Source organism: Oncorhynchus mykiss, chromosome 15 (assembly GCF_057628025.1).
Source record: "Oncorhynchus mykiss isolate SJ-2025 chromosome 15, ASM5762802v1, whole genome shotgun sequence".
Lineage (NCBI taxonomy): Eukaryota > Metazoa > Chordata > Actinopteri > Salmoniformes > Salmonidae > Oncorhynchus > Oncorhynchus mykiss.
This window is the reverse complement of record NC_143036.1, coordinates 45399776-45426896: the sequence shown is the minus strand read 5'-3', so window position 1 is coordinate 45426896 and position 27121 is coordinate 45399776. Positions and strand designations below refer to the sequence as shown.

Sequence of the window (27121 nt, the reverse complement as noted above, 5' to 3'; positions counted from 1 at the left end):
AAGTAAATAAAAACAACATGGGGTTGAGGTAGGTAGATTGGATGGGCTATTTACAGATGAGCAATGTACAGCTGCAGCGATCAGTTAGCTGCTCAGATAGCTGATGTTTAAAGTTAGTCAGGGAAATAGAAGTCTCCAGCTTCAGCGATATTTGCAATTCGTTCCAGTCATTGGCAGCAGAGAACTGGAAGGTGGCCAAAGGAGGTGTTGGCTTTGGGAATGACCAGTGAAATATACCTGCTGGAGCGCGTGCCACGGGTGGGTGTTGTCATGACCAGTGAGATGAGATAAGGCAGAGCTTTACCTAGCAAAGACTTATAGATGACCTGAAGCCAGTGGGTCTGGCGAATATGAAGCAAGGGCCAGCCGATTAGCGCATACAGGTTGCAGTGGTGGGTAGTATACGGAGCTTAGGTGACAAAACGGATGGCATTGTGATAGACTGCATCCAGTTTTCTGAGTAGAGTGTTGGAGGCTATTTTGTAAATGACATCGCCGAAGTCGAGGATCGGTAGGAGAGTTTGGCAGCATGAGTGAAGGAGGCTTTGTTGTGGAATAGAAAGCAGATTCTAGATTTAATTTTGGATTGAAAATGTTTAATATGAATCCACATATTCTAAGTCAGAACTGTCCAGATTAGTGATGCTCGTCGTGGGTGCGGGAGGCGAACGGTTGAAAAGCATGCATTTAGTTTAACTAGCATTTAAGAGCAGTTGGAGGCCACGGAAGGAGTGTTGTATGACATTGAAGTTCATTTGGAGGTTAGTTAACAGTGTCCAAAGAAGGGCCAGATGTATACAGAATGGTGTCGTCTGCTTAGAGGTGGATCAGGGAATCACCAGCAGCAAGAGTGACATCGTTGATATATCCAGAGAAAGGAGTCGGTCCGAGAATTGAACCCTGTGGCACTCCCATAGAGATAGCCAGAGGTCCGGACAACAGGCCCTCCGATTTGACACACTGATCTCTGAGAAGTAGTTGGTGAACCAGGCGAGGCAGTCATTTGAGAAACCAAGGCTGTTGAGTCTGCCGATAAGAATATGGTGATTGACAGAGTCGAAAGCCTTGGCCAGGTCGATGAAGACGGCTGCACAGTACAATCTTTTATCGATGACGGTTAGGATATCTTTTAGTACCTTGAGCGTGGCTGAGGTGCAGCCGTGACCAGCTCGGAATCCGGATTGCATAGCGGAGAAGGTACGGTGGTTTTCGAAATGGTCAGTGATCTGTTTATTAACTTGGCTTTTGAAGACTTTAGAAAGGCAAGGCAGGATGGATATAGGTCTATAACAGTTCGGGCCTAGATTGTCACCCCCTTTGAAGAGGGGGATGACCATGGCAACTTTCCAATCTTTAGGGATCTCGGATGATACGAAAGAGAGGCTGAACAGACTGGTAATAGGGGTTGCAACAATTTTGGCGGATCATTTTAGAAAGATAGGGTCCAGATTGTCTAGCCTGGCTGATTTGTAGGGGTCCAGATTTAGCAGCTCTTTCAGAACATCTGCTATCTGGATTTGGTTGAGGGAGAAATGGGGAGGTTTGGGCAAGTAGCTATGGGGTGTGCAGGGCTGTTGACCGGGGTGGGGTAGCTAGGTGGATAGCATGGCCAGCCGTAGAAAAATGTTTATTGAAATTCTCGATTATCGTGGATTTCTCGGTGGTGACAGTGTTTCCTAGCGTCAGTGCAGTGGACAGCTGGGAGGAGGTGCTCTTATTCTCCATGGACATTGTCCCAGAACTTTTTTGGAGTTTGTGCTACAGGATGCATATTTCTGTTTGAAAAAGCTAGCCTTAGCTTTCCTAACTGCCCTGAAAAGTTGCATATCGCAGGGGCTATTCGATGCTAATGCAGTATGCCACAGGATGTTTTTGTGCTGGTCAAGGGCAGTCAGGTCTGGCTATATCTGTTCCTGTTCAACATTTTTTGAATGAGGCATTCCTATTTAAGCATGCTGAAATTCTGTGAAATAGCATTGTAGCTGGTCTAACACAATTTTTTCCAGAAGCTTACTAAGGGTTGTAACAGGCTGATTGGTTGGCTATTTGAGCCAGTAAAGTGGGCTTAACTATTCTTAGGTAGCGGAATGACTTTAGCTTCCCTCCAGGCCTGAGGGGAAACGCCCTCTAGTAGGCATAAATTGAAGATGTGGCAAGTAGGAGTGGCAATATTGTCTGCTATTATCCACCGTAATTTTCCATCCAGATTGTCTGACCCCCAGTGGCTTTTCACCTCTTCATTTCTTGTCTTTCATTATTTGGTCCGTTATACTTGGATGTGTAATGTCAGCGTTTGTTGCTGGCACGTAATCCCTAAATTTGCTTATCTTGCCAATGAAAAAGTCATTAAAGTAGTTTGCAATATCAGTGTGCTTTGTGATGAATGAGCCATCTGATTCAATGAAGCGTTAGTAAAACTAAATGCATGCTTTTCAACCGTTCGTTGCCTGCACCCGCCTACCCAACTAGCATCACTACTCTGGACGCTTTTGACTTAGAATATGTGGACAACTACAAATACCTAGGTGTCTGGTTAGACTGTAAACTCTCCTTCCAGACTCACATAAAGCATCTCCAATTCAAAATTAAATCTAGAATCGGCTTCATATTACGCAACAAAGCATCCTTCACTCATGCTGCCAAACATACCCTCATAAAACTGACCATCCTACCCATCCTTGACTTCGGCAATGTCATTTACAAAATAGCCTCCAACACTCAATAAATACTAAATAATACTCAATAAACTGGATGCAGTCTATCACAGTGCCTTCCGTTTTGTCACCAAAGCCCTATATACAACCCACCACTGCGACCTGTACGCGCTCATTGGCTGGCCAAGCTTCATAGTCATGCCAAACCCACTGACTGCAGTTCATCGATAAGTCTCTGCTAGGTAAAGCCCCGCCTTATCTCAGCTCACTGCTCACCATAGCAGCACCCACCCATAGCACGCGCACCAGCAGGTATATTTCACTGGTCACCCCCAAAGCCAATGCCTCCTTTGGCAGCCTCTCCTACCAGTTCTCTGCTGCCAATATCTGGAACGAACTGCAAAAATCACTGAAGATGGAGACTCAAATCTCCTTCACGAACTTCAAGCACCAGCTGTCAGAGCAGCTCACAGATCACTGTACATAGCCCATATCTCTACTTGCACACTCATTTTCTGCACATCTATCACTCCAGTGTTTAATTGCTATATTGTTCTTATTTTTGCCACTATGGCCTATTTATTGCCTTACCTCCCTTATCCTACCTCATTTGCACACACTGTATATATACTTGTTCTATTGTATTATTGACTATGTTTGTTTATTCCATGTCTAACTCTGTGTTGTTGTTTGCACTGCTTTGCTTTATCTTGGCCAAGTCGCAGTTGTAAATGAGAACTTGTTTTCAACTAGCCTACCTGGTTAAATAAAGGTGAACTAAGGACACTCAACATGCACAGGACTTACACAAATGATTGATGATTGGCTGAGAGAAATTGATGATAGACTTCAGTGCAGCTTTTGACATTATCGATCATAGTCTGCTGCTGTGTTATGGCTTTACACCCCCTGCTATAATGTAGATAAAGAGTTACTTATCTAACAGAACACAGAGGGTGTTCTTTAATGGAAACCTTTCAAATATAATCCAGGTAGAATCAGGAATTCCCCAGGGCAGCTGTTTAGGCCCTTTGCTTTTTTCAATTTTTACTAACGACATGCCACTAACTTTGAGTATCCATGTATGTGGATAACTCAACACTATTACACGTCAGCTACTATAGCGACTGAAATGACTGCAACACTCAACAAAGAGCTGCAGTTAGTGTCAGAGTGGGTGTAAGGCATAAGTTAGCCCTAAATAGTTCTAAAACTAAAAGCATTGTATTTGGAACATAACACTCACTAAACCCAAAACCTCAACTAAAACTTGTAATAAATAATGTGGAAATTGAGTAAAGTGATGCTCTGCCTTCCTAACACTATCAACAAAGCAGGGACTACAGGCCCTAGTTTTGTTGCACCTTGACTACTGTTCAGTCGTGAGGTCAGGTGCCACAAAAAAGGACTTTGGAAAAGTGTAATTGGCTCAGAACAGGGCAGCACGGTTGGCTCTTGGATGTACACAGAGAGCTAATATTAATAATATGCATGTCAATCTCTCCTGTCTGAAAGTGGAGGAGAGATTGACTTCATCACAACTTTTATTTATGAGAGGTATTGACATGTTTAATGCTGTCTAAACTACTGGCACACAGCTCGGACACCCATGCATACCCCACTTGACATGCCACAAGAGGTCTCTTCACAGTCCCCAAGTCCAGAACAGACTATGGGAGGCACACAGTACTACTGTACATAGAGCCATGACTACATGGAACTCTATTCCAAATCAAGTAACTGACACAAGCAGTAAAATTTGATTTAAAAAACAGATAAAAAAAAAACACCTTATGGAACAGCGGGGACTGTGAAGCAACACAAACATTGGCACCAGCGCGCGCACGCACGCACCCACACAGTACTGTAGATATGTGGTAGTGGTGGAGTAGGGTCCTGAGGGCACACAGTGTGTTGTGAAATCTGTGAATGTATTTTATTGTATAAAATTGTATAAACTGCCTTCATGTTGCTCGACCCCAGGAAGAGTAGCTGCTGCTTTGGCAATTGAGCCGACATATTGTCTCTGCTAACACGGGAACGTTTACCTAACGCTGTAACACTGAACTTCCACGATACTGATTGATTAGAGCCCGTCTATGACAAGGTATAATGAATTTAAAGTAATGAGAAAACTATCCCTTTAAGCTGCTTTAGTAAAACTATCCAACAGAATGCAACTAAAAGAGGATATAATTAATTAAAGTGCATTTAGCGAGTTTCACCGTGTTAATTTATTCATAAGTATCCCAGACTACTCTGATAAATAGGGAAACAGAAGACCGAAGAGGACGCTCTATTCTTGGTGAATGACTCAATCATGACTTTACATTGTATAATGCACAGGTGTTAAACTCATTCTATGGAGGGCCGAGTGTCTACGGGTTTCTGCTCCTCCTTTGCACTTGATTGATGAATTAAGGTCATCAAATAGTAAGGAACTCCCCACATCTGGTTGTCTAGGGCTTAATTGAAAGGACAAAAAACAAACACCTGCAGACACTAGGCCCTCCATGGAAGGAGTTTGACACCCCTGATGTAAAGGGTTACAGTGCATTGCGAAAGTATTCGGCCCCCTTGAACTTTGCGACCTTTAGCCACATTTCAGGCTTCAAACATAAAGATATAAAACTGTATTTTTTTGTGAAGAATCAACAACAAGTGGGACACAATCATGAAGTGGAACGACATTTATTGGATATTTCAGACTTTTTTAACAAATCAAAAACAAAAAAATTGGGCGTGCAAAATTATTCAGCCCCTTTACTTTCAGTGCAGCAAACTCTCTCCAGAAGTTCAGTGAGGATCTCTGAATGATCCAATGTTGACCTAAATGACTAATGATGATAAATACAATCCACCTGTGTGTAATCAAGTCTCCGTATAAATGCACCTGCACTGTGATAGTCTCAGAGGTCCGTTAAAAGTGCAGAGAGCATCATGAAGAACAAGGAACACACCAGGCAGGTCCGAGATACTGTTGTGAAGAAGTTTAAAGCCGGATTTGGATACAAAAATATTTCCCAAGCTTTAAACATCCCAAGGAGCACTGTGCAAGCGATAATATTGAAATGGAAGGAGTATCAGACCACTGCAAATCTACCAAGACCTGGCCGTCCCTCTAAACTTTCAGCTCATACAAGGAGAAGACTGATCAGAGATGCAGCCAAGAGGCCCATGATCACTCTGGATGAACTGCAGAGATCTACAGCTGAGGTGGGAGACTCTGTCCATAGGACAACAATCAGTCGTATATTGCACAAATCTGGCCTTTATGGAAGAGTGGCAAGAAGAAAGCCATTTCTTAAAGATATCCATAAAAAGTGTTGTTTAAAGTTTGCCACAAGCCACCTGGGAGACACACCAAACATGTGGAAGAAGGTGCTCTGGTCAGATGAAACCAAAATTGTACTTTTTGGCAACAATGCAAAACGTTATGTTTGGCGTAAAAGCAACACAGCTCATCACCCTGAACCCACCATCCCCACTGTCAAACATTGGGCCTGCTTTTCTTCAGCAGGGACAGGGACGATGGTTAAAATTGATGGGAAGATGGATGGAGCCAAATACAGGACCATTCTGGAAGAAAACCTGATGGAGTCTGCAAAAGACCTGAGACTGGGACGGAGATTTGTCTTCCAACAAGACAATGATCCAAAACATAAAGCAAAATCTACAATGGAATGGTTCAAAAATAAACATATCCAGGTGTTAGAATGGCCAAGTCAAAGTCCAGACCTGAATCCAATCGAGAATCTGTGGAAAGAACTGAAAACTGCTGTTCACAAATGCTCTCCATCCAACCTCACTGAGCTCGAGCTGTTTTGCAAGGAGGAATGGGAAAAAATGTCAGTCTCTCGATGTGCAAAACTGATAGAGACATACCCCAAGCGACTTACAGCTGTAATCGCAGCAAAAGGTGGCGCTACAAAGTATTAACTTAAGGGGGCTGAATAATTTTGCACGGCCAATTTTTCAGTTTTTGATTTGTTAAAAAAGTTTGAAATATCCAATAAATGTCGTTCCACTTCATGATTGTGTCCCACTTGTTGTTGATTCTTCACAAAAAAATACAGTTTTATATCTTTATGTTTGAAGCCTGAAATGTGGCAAAAGGTCGCAAAGTTCAAGGGGGCCGAATACTTTCGCAATGCACTGTATTTTTAACATGTCAGCCTAGTTGTATTATTCACATCCCTTTCCCCATGCTGGGCCTGTGTTGATAAGTATTCCATAAATAAAGTTACACAAGTTCAAACCGATCACTCATGAAGTTATGAAGTAATGTGAGGAAAGTTAGTGTGTCATGAGGGGAATATGGGTGTCCCCCCAAGCACAGTGCAAGGCCCTTTGCTTTCACAGGTATCATATCAAAGCAATAATAAACCAAACATCTTGAGTCATTTCTCATAGCTTCTATTTGAAATTGCATTCAACAGTATTTGGTGTGTGTGATAATAGGGGCAATGAAAACACACACATGTTTTCATAGCCCCTATTATTTACATTCACAATTAATAGTCATTAATTAATCCTGAAACCAAATGCCAGAAATAAAACTCCAATAAGACAGCTCAAACATATATTTTTAAGTAATAACACTTTGATATCAAAATAGTACACATTGTACAGCATGTAGTAATAATGTAATAAGTAATATGTCCTTGAGAAAAAAAAAAAACAGTTTCACTGTTCAACTTGGCAAGGAATAGATTATATCATATAAATATACACAGACAAGATCTGAACACACACTGACAACCTCAACATGCAAATCAATTGAAACTGTGGCCGGGATTCAATATGTATAGCTGAGCGTTAGACAGCCGACAATATGTTATCCAAAGACGTTTTCCCCGGCGTTCGCCGAGATCGCATTCATGGTCAATGCTAGCATGTCGACTCAAGCATCATTTACCTTTGAAAGTCCATTATATTGCGCTGCTCTAACGCGCCTTGGATTGAATCCTGGCCTCAGTCATGAATAAGTTCCCATATACACAGTCAGGGACAGGCTTGCATGAACCTTCCAAATGATATCTCCGCAAGATTCACAATATAGAAAACATTTACACCGATGGAGGAAACATGCTGACAATATGTTTGTCCATGACACACACACACACACACACACACACACACACATAGTGTCTGAGTGACTATAACTCTTCCTTGGTGCTCTTGTTTAGTCCGTGTGTGCTTGTTGACATCGACTCATCCTTTAGCCACCTGTTGAAGACGGCGACGGGGTCGATGTTCCAGTGTTTGTGGAAAGAGATGGGCACCTGGTGGGCTAGGAAGTCTCTGGAGTAGTCTTCAGGTCGTGCCTGGAGGGACAGAACAATTATTTAAAAGCTAATATCGAGGTTATTGACTTGCATTGGTTGTGTCACAAATGCTAAAAAGTTTGCATTTGGAGACAAAACCAAAGCATGGATTGCTCTTTTATTTTGTCCATAGACTGCTTACCAGTGGTGTAAAAAAGTACACAATTGTCATACTTGAGTAAAAATATAGATAACTTAATAGAAAGTTACTCAAGTAAAAGTGAAAGTCACCTAATACATACTACTTGAGTAAAAGTCTAAAAGTATTTTGTTGTAAATATACTTAAGCATAAAAAATAAAAGTAAAAGTATAAATCATTTCACCATGTGTTCTCTTGATAAGTGCGTGAATTTCACAATTTTCCTGTTCTGATAAGCACTCAAAATGTAACGGGTACTTTGGGTTGTCAGGGAAAATGTATTGAGTAAAAAGTACAATATTTCCTGTAGGAATGTAGTGAAGCCACCGGACACCGCACTCCAGACTGTTGTACTACTCATAAACAGGGCTATTAAATACACTGGTACAATCAGAGAGAATTTCATAAACAGGGCTATTAAATCAGAGAGAATTTCAAAGACTAGTATCTTCGTTACCAAGGCCTTGCTACAACAATCAATGTTGAATTGTGAAATGTTGGTATTATCAGGTTAGAATAATGGGTAAACAGTATTAAGTCTTAAGTAACTTATTAGATAAAGGTAATGGGTTAGGGTAGTTGGTATGAGGTAAGGGTAATGGATAAAAAAAAAGGTATAAGGTAATGGCTGTCTCCCTCAGTGCGTTTTTTGATCATCCAAACGTTGTTATGTCGTGCAGTGGATGTACAACATAATAGCTAATACATATTAAGGATTTGCTATCTGAAGGGTGTTCTCACTTTACCACTTGTATAAATTAAGTTCTATCTGCTTTGATTTGAATTTGTCAGAAAAAATAGCAGATAGCAGAAAGTGCTTATTTGTCAAATATGCCATAATCTGTGGTCGAAGATGCCTTCAATGTGGTTAACAAAATTTGATTTGGATATTTTCACTCCATAATACTTGTCATTTGGGTATAGAAAATCTTAGATAACATGTTGTGTATAAATATGAACCAATTGCTTCATATTTTCTACAGTGCATGCCAGTATGCAGCGTTCCTATTGGCGTGGAATCTTCTTCGTAGCAGTGTTCAGACAGTACGAACAGTACAGAGCTACGACAGAACATTCTGACAGGCTAGACTTTTGTTTGGGACAATTTGGTGTTGTCGGGAGATCACAAGTGCAGTAAATCAGCTATTGTTGACCTTGCGACACCGAGCGACTCTGGAGCTCCCGTTTTTCGTGTACGACAATAACGATCATGAATAGTATGTGAAGCATGAATCGTGTCAATAAAATAAAACTGTGGGTTCCTGGCATAAGGGTAATGGGTAAGGTCAGTGTTTTACCTGGTGGAAGAGGGAGCTATGTGTGACAGGGAGCCCCAGAGCGTTGAGACACATCCCCAGCACCATGTCATCAGGGGCGTCATCACGGTAACACTTGCAGTCACTGGCCAGGAGCCTCACTACCGCGGCCCTACTGAACACCATCCTGACAGGACACAACACACACACACACCCCAACACACATTAGCTTGGGGAGCGTTCTGGCACAGAAAATGGTTGAGCACCTAAGTGGACAATCCAATACATTATTATTATTATTATTATTATTATTATTATTATTATTATTATTAACGGCACACGTCAACATTACTACTCTGACCAACACAGTTCAGAGAAAACAAGGTGGATTGAACCTGTTAAAAAACATTATCCCACGTATGAATACAGCAATGTACACACAGTTAAGGGTAAACAAATATGTTTTGAGCAAAATAGTGGAGTTGGAGTAGGCCATTAAAGGAATTGATCTGATGGTGCCCTCTGTCATCGGCTTCCCCCCTTGCTTGAGGAACAATAGAGCAATAGAGAACAGAAGAGAGACCCCCACCCCCCCATTTTTGCCATGTAAGAGGACACCTGGACCACCTACTGAGTAAATCAGGTGATAAATGAGATGGAAAATAGACTGGAGTAGTACTTTAAAAGTTTGTGTTCAAAATGTCCAGTAAAGAGCGACCCTTAGCAGAGCAGTCTGGTTAATTTCACATGAACTGTACACACACATCCCACAAATAAGAATGAATGGCCTGATTGCAACGAAGATTCGGAACCTGCGGGTTACCTGCAAGTTGCCACTGGATTTCTTAACACGCTACTAAACGGGAGACTACAAGGAGCTCCGAGCTAAAACAAGTCTGGTTGCAATGAAAAAAAACCCTCTGCAATAAACTACTAGACCTGCTGATCTGACGCTGTTATGGTGTCAAACCAGCTTGATACTAGACAGTGAAAATGACATGGGAAATGGTCAGTCTGCCTTTACTTCCTGTCCCAATGAAAAATCATCCTATTAGGAACAAGGACATCGCAATATGAAAAAGATGAACGGAAGAATGTGACATATTACAACTGAAATAAAATGATCAGACTGGGAATGTCATTACGACAATTATAAATTTGCGAAAATAACGTTTTTGAAATCCAATTGTTAATTAATTAGCCGACCACATTGTAAATTAAAGTGATATTGATTGCAGCAATGTGTGTGATAGACAATATAAATATCATAAAATGAAACACTTGGCATCTGTTTCTTTGGATAATGACTTCCAAATAATAACAAATTACTCATCCTACCACATTTCCTTCCAATTCAGACATTGTTTCTTCAATAAAGTAGACTACAATAATGACTATTTTGTATAGTAGGTTCACTATTGAGTTTTATCAAGTTGTTCTACAAATAGCTTAAAATAAAATCATCTCCACTATCCTCACAATATAAGAATACAATATTATTTGATTCAAAATACGACACAATCACAATTTTGTTTCAAATATCAAATGTGTAGCCTTACAGCTCAGGAATATTTCCTTTTCCACTCTTGATAAGAAATGGGCATTTTCGATTCAGACAAGTAAAATCATTAATTGGTTTACATAAATTGGAAAGGGTAGGCTACATTGCCATAGTAGATTTTCCGTGGTAAACAAGGACATTAAATACTTTATTTCAGTTGTACAGAACGATTGTCAAATCGATAAATCACCCTTAAAATTGCAAGTTCCGATGATGCTACCCACCAGAGGGCAAAATCATCTTGAAAAATGTTGGTTGCATTAAAGATAAGAGAGACATCCGGAAACCAGGCTTCCCATCCGAAACGGTGCATACATTATGACAAAATTTATGACAAACGTTTTTGTTCATATTGGTCTTCGCCAAGCTTTTTTTTGGCTGTTCGTGGACACAATTATTTTTCTTGAGGTAAGCTGAACTTTGGTAGCCAAAGTCTACGCCCCTTCGTCTGTGATCGGTCAACAGTAAGGATTCTTCAATTAAGTGTTTGTCATTCAGCGAGAGACGACTTGTTTTCATGCAAATTTCACTTGAGAAATACTGCCCCAAACATCTTAGTTAGATGTAAAATTGTGCAACTAAGACATCGGCAAATTCAGACTATTTTGAGGAAGTGTACTGGCAACGGTGTCTTGAGGGACAAACAGCAAACCTAGTATGCAGACCCTTTATGGAAATGGTAAGTTGGTGGCGGATGATGGTTGCAACTGATATCAGCTGTAGGGTGATTTTAGCTCATATTGATGGTATTGATGGTTTAACGAGAGATCAACTGGCAATGATCTAGGTGGCCAATCGTGGTTGCAATAGGCCAATTTGACCACATTTATGTCGGTCTTATATTCTATTATTGTTATATTTTGATCTAATAATCCAGTCAAATCCATGGCAATGATTTGAAGTGAGAATGCAAAAATTTCACCAGAAACTCATTACAGAGAAACAAGGCACAGGCCATTCAGAAAAAATACAAGTACTTGAAGATAAGTATCTGTAGAGAAAACTGCAAACACGGGTGTTTGAGAGATTGCTAATGGATTTGTTCTAAATATAGTTCCTCCTGCAGTTTATACACAGTTCAACACCAACCCCACCACTACTACAATTCCTCTAAAACAGTGGTTCCCAACTCCGGTCCTCGAGTACCACCAAAAGCACACATTTTTGTTGTAGCCCTGGACAAACTCATTGAAGGCTCGATGATTCATTGACAAGTTGAATCAGGTGTGCTTGTCTGAGGATACAATAAAAACATGCACTGTTGGGGTAGAGGTCTTCATGGGTCCAAAAAGTTGGACCCGTTCTGAAATGGATCCGTGACTTTCCCACCCGACCCAATATGCATAAATGAATAAAACAAATAAATGGAGACCCGTTCCGAAATGGACCCGAGGACAGAGAGACCCGTTCAGATCCGAGAGTAGAAATCAAAAGAGACCTTCGAATGCCAGAGCCATCAATAAACAAGCAATATTGGCCAAATGATCGACAGTTGTGTGCTTAAAAACTGTCTATAAAAATAAAGTTTTGTTGTGTTTCGATGTGTAGCATATTAAAAACTGTATAGCCTATTGTTTTATTGTTTTTTACTTTCCTAAAACAATAATTGTCCACCTCACGTTTCAGCTGTAAGAGATTTGAGCAGAAATGCATCAAGGCATTACAAGCATATAGGCCTATAGGTATACTGTATGATATAAAAATGTTCAAATATGAAGGAAGAGAAGCTTAGCCCTAGAGACAGAGAAAGATAGAGATATGCCAGGGCCATGTTTCCAACATGCATTTCTTTATCCTGGTGAAATTGGCTACTACTACTATACAGATATTGGAATAATAATAGGAGGCTATTTTGAAACATTTTCTACCAGAATATTTTTGTATAAAGATCAGCATTATATTGTTAGATTATAGGAGTAACTCTGGTAGGCCTGAAACAGTCTTCCTCACCTCAAGTTCAACTGACAGTTGGAGCGCCGGTGCCCACTGTCTTCATATCATAGGCCTGCAGTAGGGTTATAGCCTAATAATAGCCATACCACACAAAACCGTCACAAAAGTTTCTTATTTTTTATTTACTTAAAAAATGTTTAGCCCCTTTTTCTCCCCAATTGTGATCTTGTCTCCTCGCTGCAACTCCCCAACGGGCTCGGGAGGCGAAGGTCGAGTCATGTGTCCTCTAAAACATGACTCGCCAAACAGCGCTTCTTAACACCCCTTAACACCCCCAGCCATACCAATGTGTTGAAGGAAACACCGTTCAACTTTTTTTTATTTAACTCGGCAAGTCAGTTAAGAACACATTCTTATTTACAGTGACGGCCTAGGAACAGTGGGTTAACTGCCTTATTCAGGGGCAGAACGACAGATGTTTACCTTTTAAGCTCAGGGATTCGATCTAGCAACCTTTCGGTTACTGGCCCAATGCTCTAACCACTAGGCTACCTGCCGCCCCAGGAAGAGTCCAAACTTTTTCAATTTAAGAATGATGTAGGCCATGGCGTTCTTGGGGAACCTTCCATGCTGCAGAAATGTTTAATATTCTTCCCCAGGGCACTAAACATGACTTGGTTTTTGCTCTGACATGTACTGTCAACTGTGGGACCTATGTGCATTTCCAAATCATGTCCAATCAATTGAATTTACCACAGGTGGACTCCAATCAAGTTGTCGAAACATCTTTAGATGATCAATGGAAACAGGATGCACCTGTGCTCGAAATAGCAAAGGGTCTGAATACTTCTAAATTTGAATTTTTTAAAATCTACAAAACGTGTTTTGCTTTGTTATGGGGTATTGTGTATATGTTGATGAGGATTTTTTTAAATGTAATCCATTTTAGAATAAGGCTGTAACGTAACAAAATGTGTCAAGAGGTCTGAGTACTTTCGGAATGCCCTGTATAAGATTTCCTAAGCCTGTGTTAACCTTAGACCTTATTTTCGGCATTTATCCCAAAACTCTATTAATTTGTGAATGTGAATGTGAATGGCTGAACAAACCAGAGGTAACTCATTTCCGAGTGGACCTTTAAGCTGGTGCTTAAAGCTAGTGCGGGAGATTCTGGGAGAGTCTCTAGCTTCAGTGATTTTTGCAGTTCGTTCCAGTCATTGGAAGCAGAGAACTGGAATGAAAGGCGGCCAAAGGAATAATTGGCTTTGGGGGTGACCAGTGAGATACAGTGGGGCAAAAAAGTATTTAGTCAGCCACCAATTGTGCAAGTTCTCCCACTTAAAAAGATGAGAGGCCTGTAATTTTCATCACTTCAACTATGACAGACAAAAGGAGATTTTTTTTCCCTCCAGAAAATCACATTGTAGGATTTTTAATGAATTTATTTGCAAATTATGGTGGAAAATAAGTACTTGTGAAGACTTACAGAAAACGTTTGACCTCTGTCATTGCCAACAAAGGGTATATAACAAAGTATTGAGATAAACTTTTGTTATTGACCAAATACTTATTTTCCACCATAATTTGCAAATACATTTATTAAATATCCTACAATGTGATTTTCTGGATTTTTTTTCCTAATTTTGTCTGTCATAGTTGAAGTGTACCTATGATGGAAATTACAGGCCTCTCTCATCTTTTTAAGTGGGAGAACTTGCACAATTGGTGGCTGACTAAATACTTTTTTGCCCCACTGTATACCTGCTGGAGCGCGTGCTACGGGTGCTGCTATGGTGACCAGTGAGCTGAGATAAAGTGGGGCTTTACCTAGCAGTGACTTGTAGATGACCTGGAGCCATTGGGTTTGGCGACGAGTATGAAGCGAGGGCCAGCCAACGAGGGCATACAGGTCGCAGTGGTGGGTAGTATATGGGGCTTTGGTGACAAAACGGATGGCACTGTGATAGACTGCATCCAGTTTTTTGAGTAGAGTGTTGGAGGCTATTTTGTAAATGACATCGCCGAAGTCAAGGATGGGTAGGATGGTCAGTTTTACGAGGGTATGTTTGGCAGCATGAGTGAAGGATGCTTTGTTGCGATTTCCCTTGTCAATTTCTTTTCACTATAATCTTTCTACTCTAACTTTCATTTTACCTAATTAAAAAAAGGCCTCCATCTGTGCAATCAAGAGTAGCCTATAGGCCAAGGCTCCTCTTACTCTCTCTCTCCTCAGCAGCAGGCGCACGTGAGGTGAGAGGCCGGGACCAGTTTCAGTTGGACATAAGCTATACGTTTTATTGAGTTGCAGTTAGCTGACACAGACAAGCTTGCGCAGTTCTCATCACATCAGACATATTCAATTATCAGAGGACAGGTCCAATCAGGCCCAGTCAGCAAATCTATTTTAGTTGCACATACACGAGACATGTGACAGTTACATCAGATCTGACCCAGATCCGAGACAAAAGTAAGAATTTAGGACTTGGAACCGCTCGGGTCCCTGGGCGGGCCTCGGAATTTCGGGTCTGTTGGAATCATGAAAACCTCGAGTTGGGGGTCCTCGAGGATCGTAGTTGAAAACCACTGCTCTATAAAGATGGGTTCTGTTTCAATTAACATAAAATTCTGCATCCAAAATGTCTGTGTCAGAGATGTTAGCTGAGTCCCAAAAGGCACCCTATTCCCTACAGAGGATTAATACAGCATTTTTAACCAGGGCCATCAAAAGTACTGCACTATGTAGGGAATAGGGTGCCATTTGGGATGTAGAAGCTGTAAGTGACTCACCCCCCTCCTCCGGTGATGTAGCTGTAGCCTCCCTGGCCCAGCCCGTAGCCGTACCTCTCCCCTAGACACACCGGTTCAGAGGGGTTGTAACAGCTCAACAGCATCTGCAGTCTGGGCAGGCTGGGGAGGGCATACACTCACACTCATCAGGTACACATGCATGTACAAACAAACACGTGTGCATGCATGCACCATTCACGCATGCACACACACACATATATTCTCTCTCATCACACAATACACACACACTGGTACAACAGGTAGGATATTCCTCATCAAAACCCCCCACTTAAATTTTGACTCCGCTGCTCTCTACATCTGGTAACTTAACTTCCACACTAAATAAAAAATAATCAGTTTGCCGACTGTGCCCTCAGGAGGCAGTCTTGAAGAGTTCTTACGTTTTTTTTATTTGACAGTTTTTCACTGCATCAGGGGTTTTGGCATAAGTGAAGACACACATTTTGGAGGAACTATCACTCAGACACACCATCGGCCTTAGTGTCTGTCTGTGTGTGTGTGTACACGTGTGTGTGTGTGTGTGTGTGTATATACTGACAGCTTTACCTGATGAGTGTGTCATCATCCACCACCAGCAGCCAACTCGTCTTTGGCACCGCATCGCTGATATACCTCTCCAAGATGGCAAACGTCTTCCCACAATGACCTGTAGAACAACACACACAAAGTACCGTTTATTTTTCTGTATGACGCAAGATTGCATTAAAGGGCTGAATCTTAATTTGAGAACTAAAACTAGAATTTGAGATCTAGAACTAGAACCATTGACATCAATGCACAATTGAGGAAAATAATTGTGCAGGTCGATCACAATTTAGGGTTGACTGTGGGATGGATATACAGTGCATTCGGAAAGTATTCAGACCCCTTCCGTTTTTCCACATTTTGTTAAAGTTACAGCCTTATTCTAAAATAAGTTGAATAAAACATTTTCATCAATCTACACACATTTTTGCAAATATATAAAAAATATTGGTCTGTGACAGTGGTGCGCAACTGGGTTATTTTCATTACTTTGCATAGATTCTTCATGATTCGTGACATGAACGGGGATCCCTGGTCGGTTTATCTCATTGGGGATGCCTACTCGGGAGAACAGCATGACTAACTCATGTGCGATTCCCTTGGTGGCCATGGTGCGCAGGGGAATGGCTTCCGGGTACCTGGTGGCATAATCCAGAATAACCAGGATGTATTGGTGCCTTCCGTTGCTCCGTTGGTCCCACCAGGATTGTGTCACAATCGGTTTGTGTGCGTCTCATGCCCAGTCAATTTTTGTGACTCCAATCAATTTGAGTGGCTCTGTGCGTTACCTGATTCGGACATTTTCTGAAATTACAATGCAACAATATGATATGTAGGTCCTTTAAATGAAGCTTTCTGCAATATTACACATATTGCCATGGGGTGATGATACATCTTTGCAGTTTTAAAGTTAATTTCCTGCAATTCTACACATTTTGCCAAAACGTATGTCATGTTAATGAAATCGGAGTGAGAGTGACTGACAAAATCAATGGGGGCCCCTGGGCACCTGCTCTGCATGCTCGGTTGGTATTCAGCCAATGATTACTAGATACCTGGCTAGACTAACTTACCACCCAAAAATTATTAGCTGACATTTTTCTCAGTAAATTCATTGACTGACTGTCAGTGACTGACATAATGAGAACAACCTTGTCTATTCTACTATTCAACTTTAAGTTGAGACCCTGAGTTCTAAAAAATGTAATACAAATATTTATAATGAGGGATACCTGGAGGAAATTGGATCTCTTTTAAATAAAAATGGATGGCCTTCCCTTCAATAATTATATATTTTATTTTTTACCTGACCCTCCCTGCACGCTTGAAAAAAACAAACAAGTGACCCTGCCCTACACCAACAATAATAATTAAAACATATAGTGGATAGCAGAGAACACCATAACTCCTAGGACAGACCAGAGCCTTAGATATGCACTTTTAGAAACTGTTATTTGTCTTACAAGCATTACATGGCAACGTAGCAATTTTTTTAGCGTAGGGCTGCGGGCCAGAAGGTTGTGTGTTCTCAGAACGCAGAGGACAAGGGTAGGGTGAAAGATCTCCTTTGTACACTGAACAAAAAATATAAAAGAAACATGTAAATTGTTGGTCCAATGTTTCATGAGCTGAAATAAACGATCCCAGAAAAAGCTTATTTCTCTAATTTTGTGCACATCCCTGTTAGTGAGCATTTCTCCTTTGCCAAGATAATACATCAACCTGACAGGTGTGGCGTGTCAAGAAGCTGATTAAACGGCATGATCATTGCACACCTTGTGCTGGGGACAATAAAAGGCCACTCTAAAATGTGCAGCTTTGTCACACAACACCACAGATGTCTCAAGTTTTGAGGGAGTGTGCAATTGGCATGCCAACTGCAGCAATATCCACCAGAGCTGGTGCCAGATAATTGAATGTTCAATGCTCTACCATAAGCCACCTCCAACATCGTTTTAGAGAATTTGGAAGTACGCCCAACCAGCCTCATAATCGCAGAGCCGGGCTTCTTCACTTGCGGGATCGTCTCAGACCAGCCACCCGGAAAGCTGATAAATTCTGCACAAACTGTCAGAAACCGTTTCAGGGAAGCACATTGTGTTTATCATCCTCACCAAGGTCTAGATCTGACTGCATTTTTGTGTCTTAACTGACTTCAGTGGGCAAATGCTTAACTTCGATGGCCACTGGCACGCTGGAGAAGTGTGCTCTTCACAGATGAATCCCGGTTTCAACTGTACCAGGCAGATGGCAAATGCCGTCGTGTGGGTGAGCGGTCTGCTGATGTCAACGTTGTGAATAGAGTGCCCAATGGTGGCAGTGGGGTTATGGTGGGGCAGGCATAAGCTACAGACAATAAAAACCATTGCATTTTATCGATGTGAATTTGAAAACACAGAGATACCGTGATGAGATCCTGAGTCCAATTGTCGTGCCATTCATCTGCCACCATCATCTCATGTTTCAGCATGATAATGCACAGCCCTATGTCATAAGGATCTGTACACAATTCCTGGAAGCTGAAAATGTCCTAGTTCTTCCATGGCCTGCATGCTCACCAGACATGTCACCCATTGAGCATGTTTGGGATGCTCTGGATCGATGTGTACGACAGTGTGTTCCAGTTCCTGCCAATATCCAGCAACTTTGCACAGCCATCGAAGTGGAGTGGGGCAACATTCCACAGGCCACAATTAACACACTGATAAACTCTATGTGAAGGAGATGTGTCGTGCTACATGAGGCAAATGGTGGTCACAATAGATACTGACTGTTTTTCTGATCCACGCCCCCAACTTATTTTTTTAAGGTACAGTGGGGCAAAAAAGTATTTAGTCAGCCACCAATTGTGCAAGTTCTCCCACTTAAAAAGATGAGGCCTGTAATTTTCATCATAGGCACACTTCAACTATGACAGACAAAATTAGATTTTTTTTCCTCCATAAAATCACATAGTAGGATTTTTATTATAGATAATTTGATTGAAACCACAGGTGCACCTGATATTGCACATCCAGCAGAGAATCAGGGATGAGCGGTAGCATCTGGCAATGTAGAAATTTAACCTGTTGCGACTCTAGGGGCAGTATTTTCATTTTTGGAAAAAAACGTTCCCGTTTTAAACTGGATATTTTGTCAGGAAAAGATGCTAGAATATGCATATAATTGACAGCTTTGGATAGAAAACACTAACAATTCCAAAACTGTAAAGATATTGTCTGTGAGTATAACAGAACTGATGTTGCAGGCGAAAGCCTGAGAAAAATCCAATCCGGAAGTGCCCCATATTTTGAAAGCGCTGCGTTCCAATGAGTCCCTATTGAGCTGTGAATGTGCTATCAACCAGCTTAAGCTTTCTACGTATTCCCCAAGGTGTCTACAGCATTGTGACGTAGTTTTATGCATTTATGTTGAAGAATAGCCGTAGGCGGCTACATTGCGTAAATGGTCTCCTGATGGCTCCCAGGGTGACTATCGCGTAAAATACAGAGGTAGCCATTACTCCAATCGGTCCTACTGAAAAACGAATTGTCCCGACGGATATATTATCGAATAGATATTTGAAAAACACCTTGAGGATTGATTATAAACAACGTTTGCCATGTTTCTGTCGATATTATTGAGCTAATTTGGAATATTTTTCTTAATCGATTACAAATTTCATGACTTTCCCCTAGACTAGATAAAAATTGAAAAATAATGACCCTCCCACATTTTTGTCCGGGTCCCGGTTCTGAAAATGTCTAACAGTCCCTAAGCAACCATTTATGTCGCTTATGCCTGGAGCCTGCACTGGATACCGATACCAGGTTAAGTATTACAATACTAGATACCAAAATGATAAAAATTCTAGCATTGATGTAATCGTAGACAGACTCACTGTAGGGCTCCCGAGTGGAGCAGCATCTCAGTGCTAGAGGCGTCACTATAGACCCTGGTTCGATTCCAGGTTGTATCACAACCGGCCGTGATTGGGAGTCCCATAGGGCGGCGTACAATTGCCCCAGAGTCGTCCGGGTTAGGGTTTGGCCGGGGTAGGGCGTCATTGTAAATAAGAATTTGGTCTTAACTGACTTGCCTTGTTAAATAAAAGGTTTAAAAAAATTAAAGAAATAACTGTAGATAATGGTGGCACTACTTCTGTTGTTAAAATCAGAGAAACCAATAATGAGATGGAGACATTAGACAAAAATCCTTCTGCAAAACCATAAATGAGACTCATACAAAGTAATTTTACAATTAAATCTCAACTGTTTTAAATGTAATTTGATACAAATCAGCATAAAATTGCTCATCCTAATGCCATAATATTGGGTCAAATTACATCAAAGTTCAAATAGGGTGCTACCATTTTAAGGCCAGCATCACACCCAAATATAGATTATTTTTATCTTAATCATATCACAATCAACTTTAACCATTTGAATGTGGACACAAATAAAATAGGTGTCTGGTCAAAAGTAGTACTCTATGTAGGGAATAGGATGCCATTTGGGACGATGACAGAGTGGTGAACGAGCTTTCCATGCAGAGCTAAGGCCTACCAAGTTTTTAGATTTTCGTTTTAGTGTGGCGTTGAATAATGATAATTAGGGTGATTACACAGCCTCGGCTCTGTGGGATAGTGTGTGAAATACAGAGTGTTGGCGTCCAGATACACTCATTTACAGAAAATTACAGCACAAGCATTCCATTACACACCATTCCCTTCCCCATTGATATGTGAAATTGTCATAATTAAGATAAGATAAGAATCAGAATAGAGCAAGGTTAAAAGCTCACAACCCTATTCAAAGCTTACTTTGACCTCTTCTATCAAACTCAAGTCAATGGATGGTAATTTACTCCCAGAGCAGTGGTACTGGTTGAATCTGAGGTTTCCATATTAATTCCTAAACTATCCTAAAATGTGGCCATTTCCACCTGATAAAACGAAATCCTGAATTAAAATGACCCATGTTGCAATCATGAAAAAACAAACAATCTGGTCTTTGTCGTTTGACATTGAGAACCGTGGAAGAGATGAGAGCTGAAGTTTTAGTAAATGTGCAGATTCCGTATCTCAGTCACAAACAAGACACTCAATTAACAACCTCATAAGGAGTGGAAAAAAAGAGCCCCACAGCCCTTTGTTTCTTCCCAAATGTTATGATAGCAGGATCAGACAGGAAGCCAAATTATTCTTGTTTAAATAACACCACAATACAACGTGCCGTGCTTTGGTAGACTGGTATAACGTACCTTGCTGTACCTGTCGTATCAGACTCGCCATCTGCCAGAGTTAAAGGGACACTCCCAAATAAAGGTTTGTCAGACATGTCCATGTAATCTTAATAATTATGATCTAAAAGGCTAAACGGATCCTAGACTGGCACTCCTACTCTGAGATGCCCTGGACTAACTCACCTCTCTCTGTGTTGGGGACTCCTAGGTCAATGGTAGGTATGGAGGGGTCAGTGTGGTCACTGTAATACTCCAACAGAGATGCCTCTCTCTCCCACGTCTTCTTCACCACTGGGACTGGGGCAGGACAACAGGGCGACAGGTAAAACAATACAGCTCAACACTTTCACAATACAATAGTAAGTAGAATCAGGCTTCGGTACACAGAAAACGTGCAGCAATTATTAATAATGAATGTTAAACACATTTAGTCTTTTACAGAACTTTTTGAAATAAACATTTCAATAGATGTTTTTGAAGTTTTTTTCTTGTTCAATGTAAAATAATTGGGACCTGTAAAAATAAAATAAAAACACAGAGAGAGTCAAAAGCATTAAAGGACTGGAGGCAACTGAGGGGGAAAAATAGTCAATTACAAAATACTATTTTTTCACATTCAACCCTCATGCCATAAATACATCTAATGTCCCTTTTAGTTATGTCTGTGTGTTAGTTGAGGATGACTGTAATTATAATCAGAGCAAGTAGCTGTGACCGACATGTCAGCTGGAGCTTATGTAGAATTTTCCAGATGGTTCCGAAATTCTAACGGCAAAATGTTATCCGTCTCATTAAGTTTTAATGGATTCCTGGTACTTCTGACCCAGCGTTGCTATGAAAGCTACATAACAGTCAGGCTGTCGGGGGGGGGGGGGGGGGGGGGTACCAATCCACCTCTACGCCGTGACAAAGCAAGTTTGTGACTGACATCTTGTGCTGAGAGTTAAACCAGGCCACCACAGAGTCAGTACTTTACCAGGCACACATCTCAAAGGCTAAATATGCCTTCCATCCCTTAGAAGAATAGAGCAAATGTTGACATTATGGACCCTGTCTGAGTTTAACCACCTCAGAGCTTCAGGTGAGCTTCAAATGTCTGACTCACCTCTCTCGCTATGAAACTTCTTGCAAGTTTTCACAGCAACAAAGATGTCTTCCTTCTTTACAGGCTCCCCCTGTAAGAAAAGCAGGAATATAAGAATTAGACATATATTTTAGGGCCCAGAGTTTTTCCTGGGCAGGTCACATGATCAGGAATAACACTGGGCCCTAGTTATGGAACATACATCCCAAGAGGGGAGCTGTTATCATTGTTGAAGCACCACTAACTTTTTCAAATTCCCTGCCCGTGTTGAAGAGACCTTGTGAATCTGGACAAGTTCCTCCAGATGACACATGCGGTATTATTAGGTTATTATTTGAGAGTGAAATGTAAATTGACCATGTTAATTTAAGTGATCAGGTCTACTACATGTCTGTTTGTGGCTCTCAGGCTGATGCCAGAGGGAGGCCATACACCCTGCTTATAGTCTGTCCTCTGCCTCTCTGTGAGGCTCAAGGCTTTCTGCCTGTGTCTCAAATGGCACCCTATTCCCTATGTAGTACCCTACGTTTCACAAGGGCCAGTAGGAAATTGGCCAAAAGTAGTCAAATTGGCCCAAAGTAGTATACTATAAAGGGAATAGGGTGCAATTTGGTATGCAAACCTATGAGTTATCTCTGTCTTCTCGGCATATTAGAGCTCTGGCCAGGTTAGTGGGAAGATGTCGAGAAAAGGTAGGAGGGAGGAAGGGTAGGAGGGAGACTAAAAGGAGAGAGCCAGCATAGTCATAGATCAGATGGGGAGAAAGGGTAGGAGGGAGAGTAAATGGAGAGAGCAAGCATAGTCATAGATCAGATGGGGAGAAAGGGTAGGAGGGAGAAAGGTTAGGAGGGAGACTAAAAGGAGAAAGCCAGCATAGACATGGATCAGAGGGGGAGAAAGAGAAGGGGGACGAAGGGTTGGAGGGAGACTAAAAGGAGATAACCAGCACAGTCATAGATCAGAGGGGGAGAAAGAGAAGGAGGGAGGAAGGGATGGAGGGAGACTAAAAGGAGAGAGCCAGCCAGAATAGTCATAGATCAGATGGGGAGAAAGGGTAGGAGAGAGGAAGGGTAGGAGGGAGACTAAAATGAGAGAGCCAGCCAGAATAGTCATAGATCAGATGGGGAGAAAGGAAGGGTAGGAAGGAGACTAAATGGAGAGAGCCAGCATAGTCATAGATCAGATGGGGAGGAAGGGTAGGAGGGGGAATAAAAGGAGAGAGCCAGCCAGAATAGTCATAGATCAGATGGGGAGAAAGGAAGGGTAGGAGGGAGACTAAATGGAGAGAGCCAGCAAAGTCATATATCAGAGGGGGAAGAAAGAGAAGGAGGGAGAAAGGGTAGGAGGGAGACGAAAATGAGAGTGCCAGCATAGTCATAGATCAGCAGGGGAGAAAGGGTAGGAGGGAGACTAAAAGGAGAGAGCCAGCCAGCATTGTCATAGATCAGATGGGGAGAAAGGGTAGGAGGAAGACTAAAAGGAGAGAACCAGCATAATCATAGATCAGAGGGGGAGAAAGAGAAGGAGGGAGGACGGGTAGGAGGGGGAATAAAAGGAGAGAACCAACATAGTCATAGATCAGGGGGGGAGGAAGGGTAGGAGGGAGGAAGGGTAGGAAGGAGACTAAAAGGAGAGAGCCAGCATAGTCATAGATCAGGGGGGGAGGAAGGGTAGGAGGGCAACTAAAAGGAGTTAACCAGCATAGTCATAGATCAGCAAGGGAGAAAGGGTAGAAGGGGGAAAAAAGGGTAGGAGGGAGACTAAATGGAGAGAGCCAGCAAAGTCATATATCAGAGGGGGAGAAAGAGAAGGAGGGAGGAAGGGTAGGAGGGAGGAAGGGTAGGAGGGAGACGAAAATGAGAGAGCCAGCCAGCATTGTCATATATCAGAGGGGGAGAAAGGGTAGGAGGGAGGAAGGGTAGGAGGGGGACTAAAAGGAGAGAGCCAGCATAGTCATAGATAAGAGGGGGAGAAAGGGTTTGGAGGGAGTACGAAAATGTATGCACTCTGGAATTAACTTTAATCAAATCGCATTTTAATGGGAAAAAACATGAATTGCTACATAATTTAGTAATTTTATGTCAAAACACATATCAAATTAGATTTTGCTTTACTACAATGTAAAAACAATTTAAACTGAGCCATGTTGGTTTAAAAAGCTGACTCTTCCAAATTAAAATGGATCACTTTTTTTTTTGAGCACTCACTCTGGTTAAGAGTGTCTGCTAAATGACTAAAATGTCATTTCAATGTATTAAAGTTAGAGGAATGGTAGGAGGGAGGAAGGGTAGAAGAAAGACTAAAAGGAGAGAGCTAGGATAGCCCTGGATCTCTCTCCCTAAGTGGAATGAGAGAGGAGAAAGAGTAAAAGGAGAGAGGGCACCTTGTTCTCTCTGAGCACTTTATGGAATATTCAGACCAGGCTGAAGAAAGGCAACACTTCCAGGGGTACAAGGCAGACACACTGAAAGGCATCAAGAACAGAGGGAATATATTAAGCGCATCTGAGCGCAAACTAATAGGCCAGAGCTCAACACAGTGGTTTGTGTTGGGTGGGCAGCGGCGGTCCTCAATGGCCATGTTGGCATCACATTTTTCAGCTCAACACAGTGGTTTGTGTTGGGTGGGCAGCGGCGGTCCTCAATGGCCATGTTGGCATCACATTTTTCAGCTCAACACAGTGGTTTGTGTTGGGTGGGCAGCGGCGGTCCTCAATGGCCATGTTGGCATCACATTTTTCAGCTCAACACAGTGGTTTGTGTTGGGTGGGCAGCGGCGGTCCTCAATGGCCATGTTGGCATCACATTTTTCAGCTCAACACAGTGGTTTGTGTTGGGTGGGCAGCAGCGGTCCTCAATGGCCATGTTGCTGGCATCACATTTTTCAGCTCAACACAGTGGTTTGTGTTGGGTGGGCAGCGGCGGTCCTCATTGGCCATGTTGCTGGCATCACATTTTTCAGCTCAACACTCCACACCTGATTCAAATGAACTAATAACTACTTTTTATTTCAGCCCACAATTGGATTCATCAGGTGTACTGCTGTGGGGCTGGAGAAAAGGTATGACACCAACACGGCTCGAGGGTTGCAGCTGCCCGCCGATGTGAGACGGAATTCCAGTATAGAGGCTGTAGCCTGCTGAAGAGTGTCTCACCCAGGAATGTAAAGTACTGGAAGAGGATTTGACGGTTGTTTAAAATATCGCTTGAGGGAGAAAAAAGATTTGAGCAATAAGGTCATCCTGAGATTCCTCTCCAACTTTCTGATAGTTTGCATGCATGAAGACTGACACAATCATTGTTCCTGGGGGGTGGAGCAGACTTGGGTCCAAAGCATGTATCCTTTCCCCCCAAAATACTTGGATTTAGTGGGTGGGGTTGGCACTTTTGGGACTATTCCATTGGTGCAATTCCATTTAAACCCCAATCAAGTGCACCAAGTAAGTAAGCTGAAACAAAAAAAGTACTATTATTTCGACCTAGATCTATGGTGAAGAATAGACCTGTGATGTACAGTATGCACAACTTGGTACCTACACACAGAGGAGCAGGTCTCCTGAGCGTGGTAGCACAGTGTTGGGCAGTGGGAGAGTGTTCTGGCTCAGTACACAGCTCTGGGACTGCCGTCAGACGAGGCCCTTGGCCATTCTCCCAGATATACAGAGCTACCTGCAACAACATGGGAAGATACTGTTACTGTTTTTTTCAGCTGCTCATGCAAACACATTTTCTTCTAGAAGCAAGCCAAAGTCGGTAGCTGAAGTCGACGCCCCTTCATCGGTGATTGGTCAACAGTAGGGATTCTTCAATGATGTGTTTGTTGTCATTCAACGAGAGACAAATGTTTCATGCAAAAACAATTCACTTGAAAAATACTCCACCAAACGTCTTAATGTAAAATTGCGCGACTAAGATCTTCTCGACAAAATGTCAAAATTATGACAGATTTCTTGAGTCAGAATTAATCTAAGTTGACTATTTTGAGGAAGTGGCTACGGCGTCTCAAGGTGGACAAACAGTACTATTGCAGCTTTTTCTTGTTTTTCATGCAAAGGTGGTATGTGAGACGCCAGCCATACCGAAGCATGCAGAAGGCTTTACGGTCACATTGGAAATGACTGTATAAAATACTAATACAACAAAATATTTTGTTTAACAAGAAATATATATTTTTTAAAAGATGTCAAAATTATTTGCACCCTTGTGTTCAATACTTTGTGCACCCTCCAGTTGTGAGGATAATGGCACTTAGCCTTATTCTATAATGTTTTATGAGATTGTAAGAACACACTATTGCTCTATACAGAAACCTTCCTGATCCTTGATATCCTTCGGTCTGCGTTTATGGACTGCCCTCCGCAATTCAAACCACAGGTTTTTAATGGTGTTCAAGTCCAGAGACTGTCCAAAATGTAGATTTTGTGGTCAATTACCCATTTCTTTGTGGATTTTGATGTGTGCCTGGGGTCATTGTCTTAATGGAAGTTTCATTTGCGACCAAGTTTCAGCCTCCTGACAGAGGCAACCAGGTTTTTGGCTAAAATGTTCTACTACTACTAGAGTTCATGAGGTCGTTAACCTTAAAAAAGGGCCCCAGGACCAGTGGAAGCAAAACAGCCCCAATAACATCAAAGATCAACCACCATATTTT

The 27121-nt window shown here is 41.8% G+C and overlaps 1 protein-coding gene across 2 annotated transcripts in view; it reads right to left on the bottom strand.

Annotated features, from left to right (window-relative positions):
- Positions 1-7054: 7054 nt before the first annotated feature.
- Positions 7055-27121, bottom strand: part of b3glcta (beta 3-glucosyltransferase a) — a 106567-nt gene continuing 86500 nt past the window's right edge. For both annotated transcript variants that reach the window (XM_021563238.3, XM_090200167.1), the window contains exons 9-15: positions 26008-26139; positions 22493-22562; positions 21571-21684; positions 16186-16285; positions 15619-15738; positions 9420-9564; positions 7055-7981 (exon numbers count right to left, since the gene is read on the bottom strand). In XM_021563238.3, coding sequence (XP_021418913.3) covers positions 7814-7981; positions 9420-9564; positions 15619-15738; positions 16186-16285; positions 21571-21684; positions 22493-22562; positions 26008-26139 — 849 coding nt within the window. In that variant the 3' untranslated portion in view covers positions 7055-7813. The remainder of the gene's footprint in view (positions 7982-9419; positions 9565-15618; positions 15739-16185; positions 16286-21570; positions 21685-22492; positions 22563-26007; positions 26140-27121) is intronic.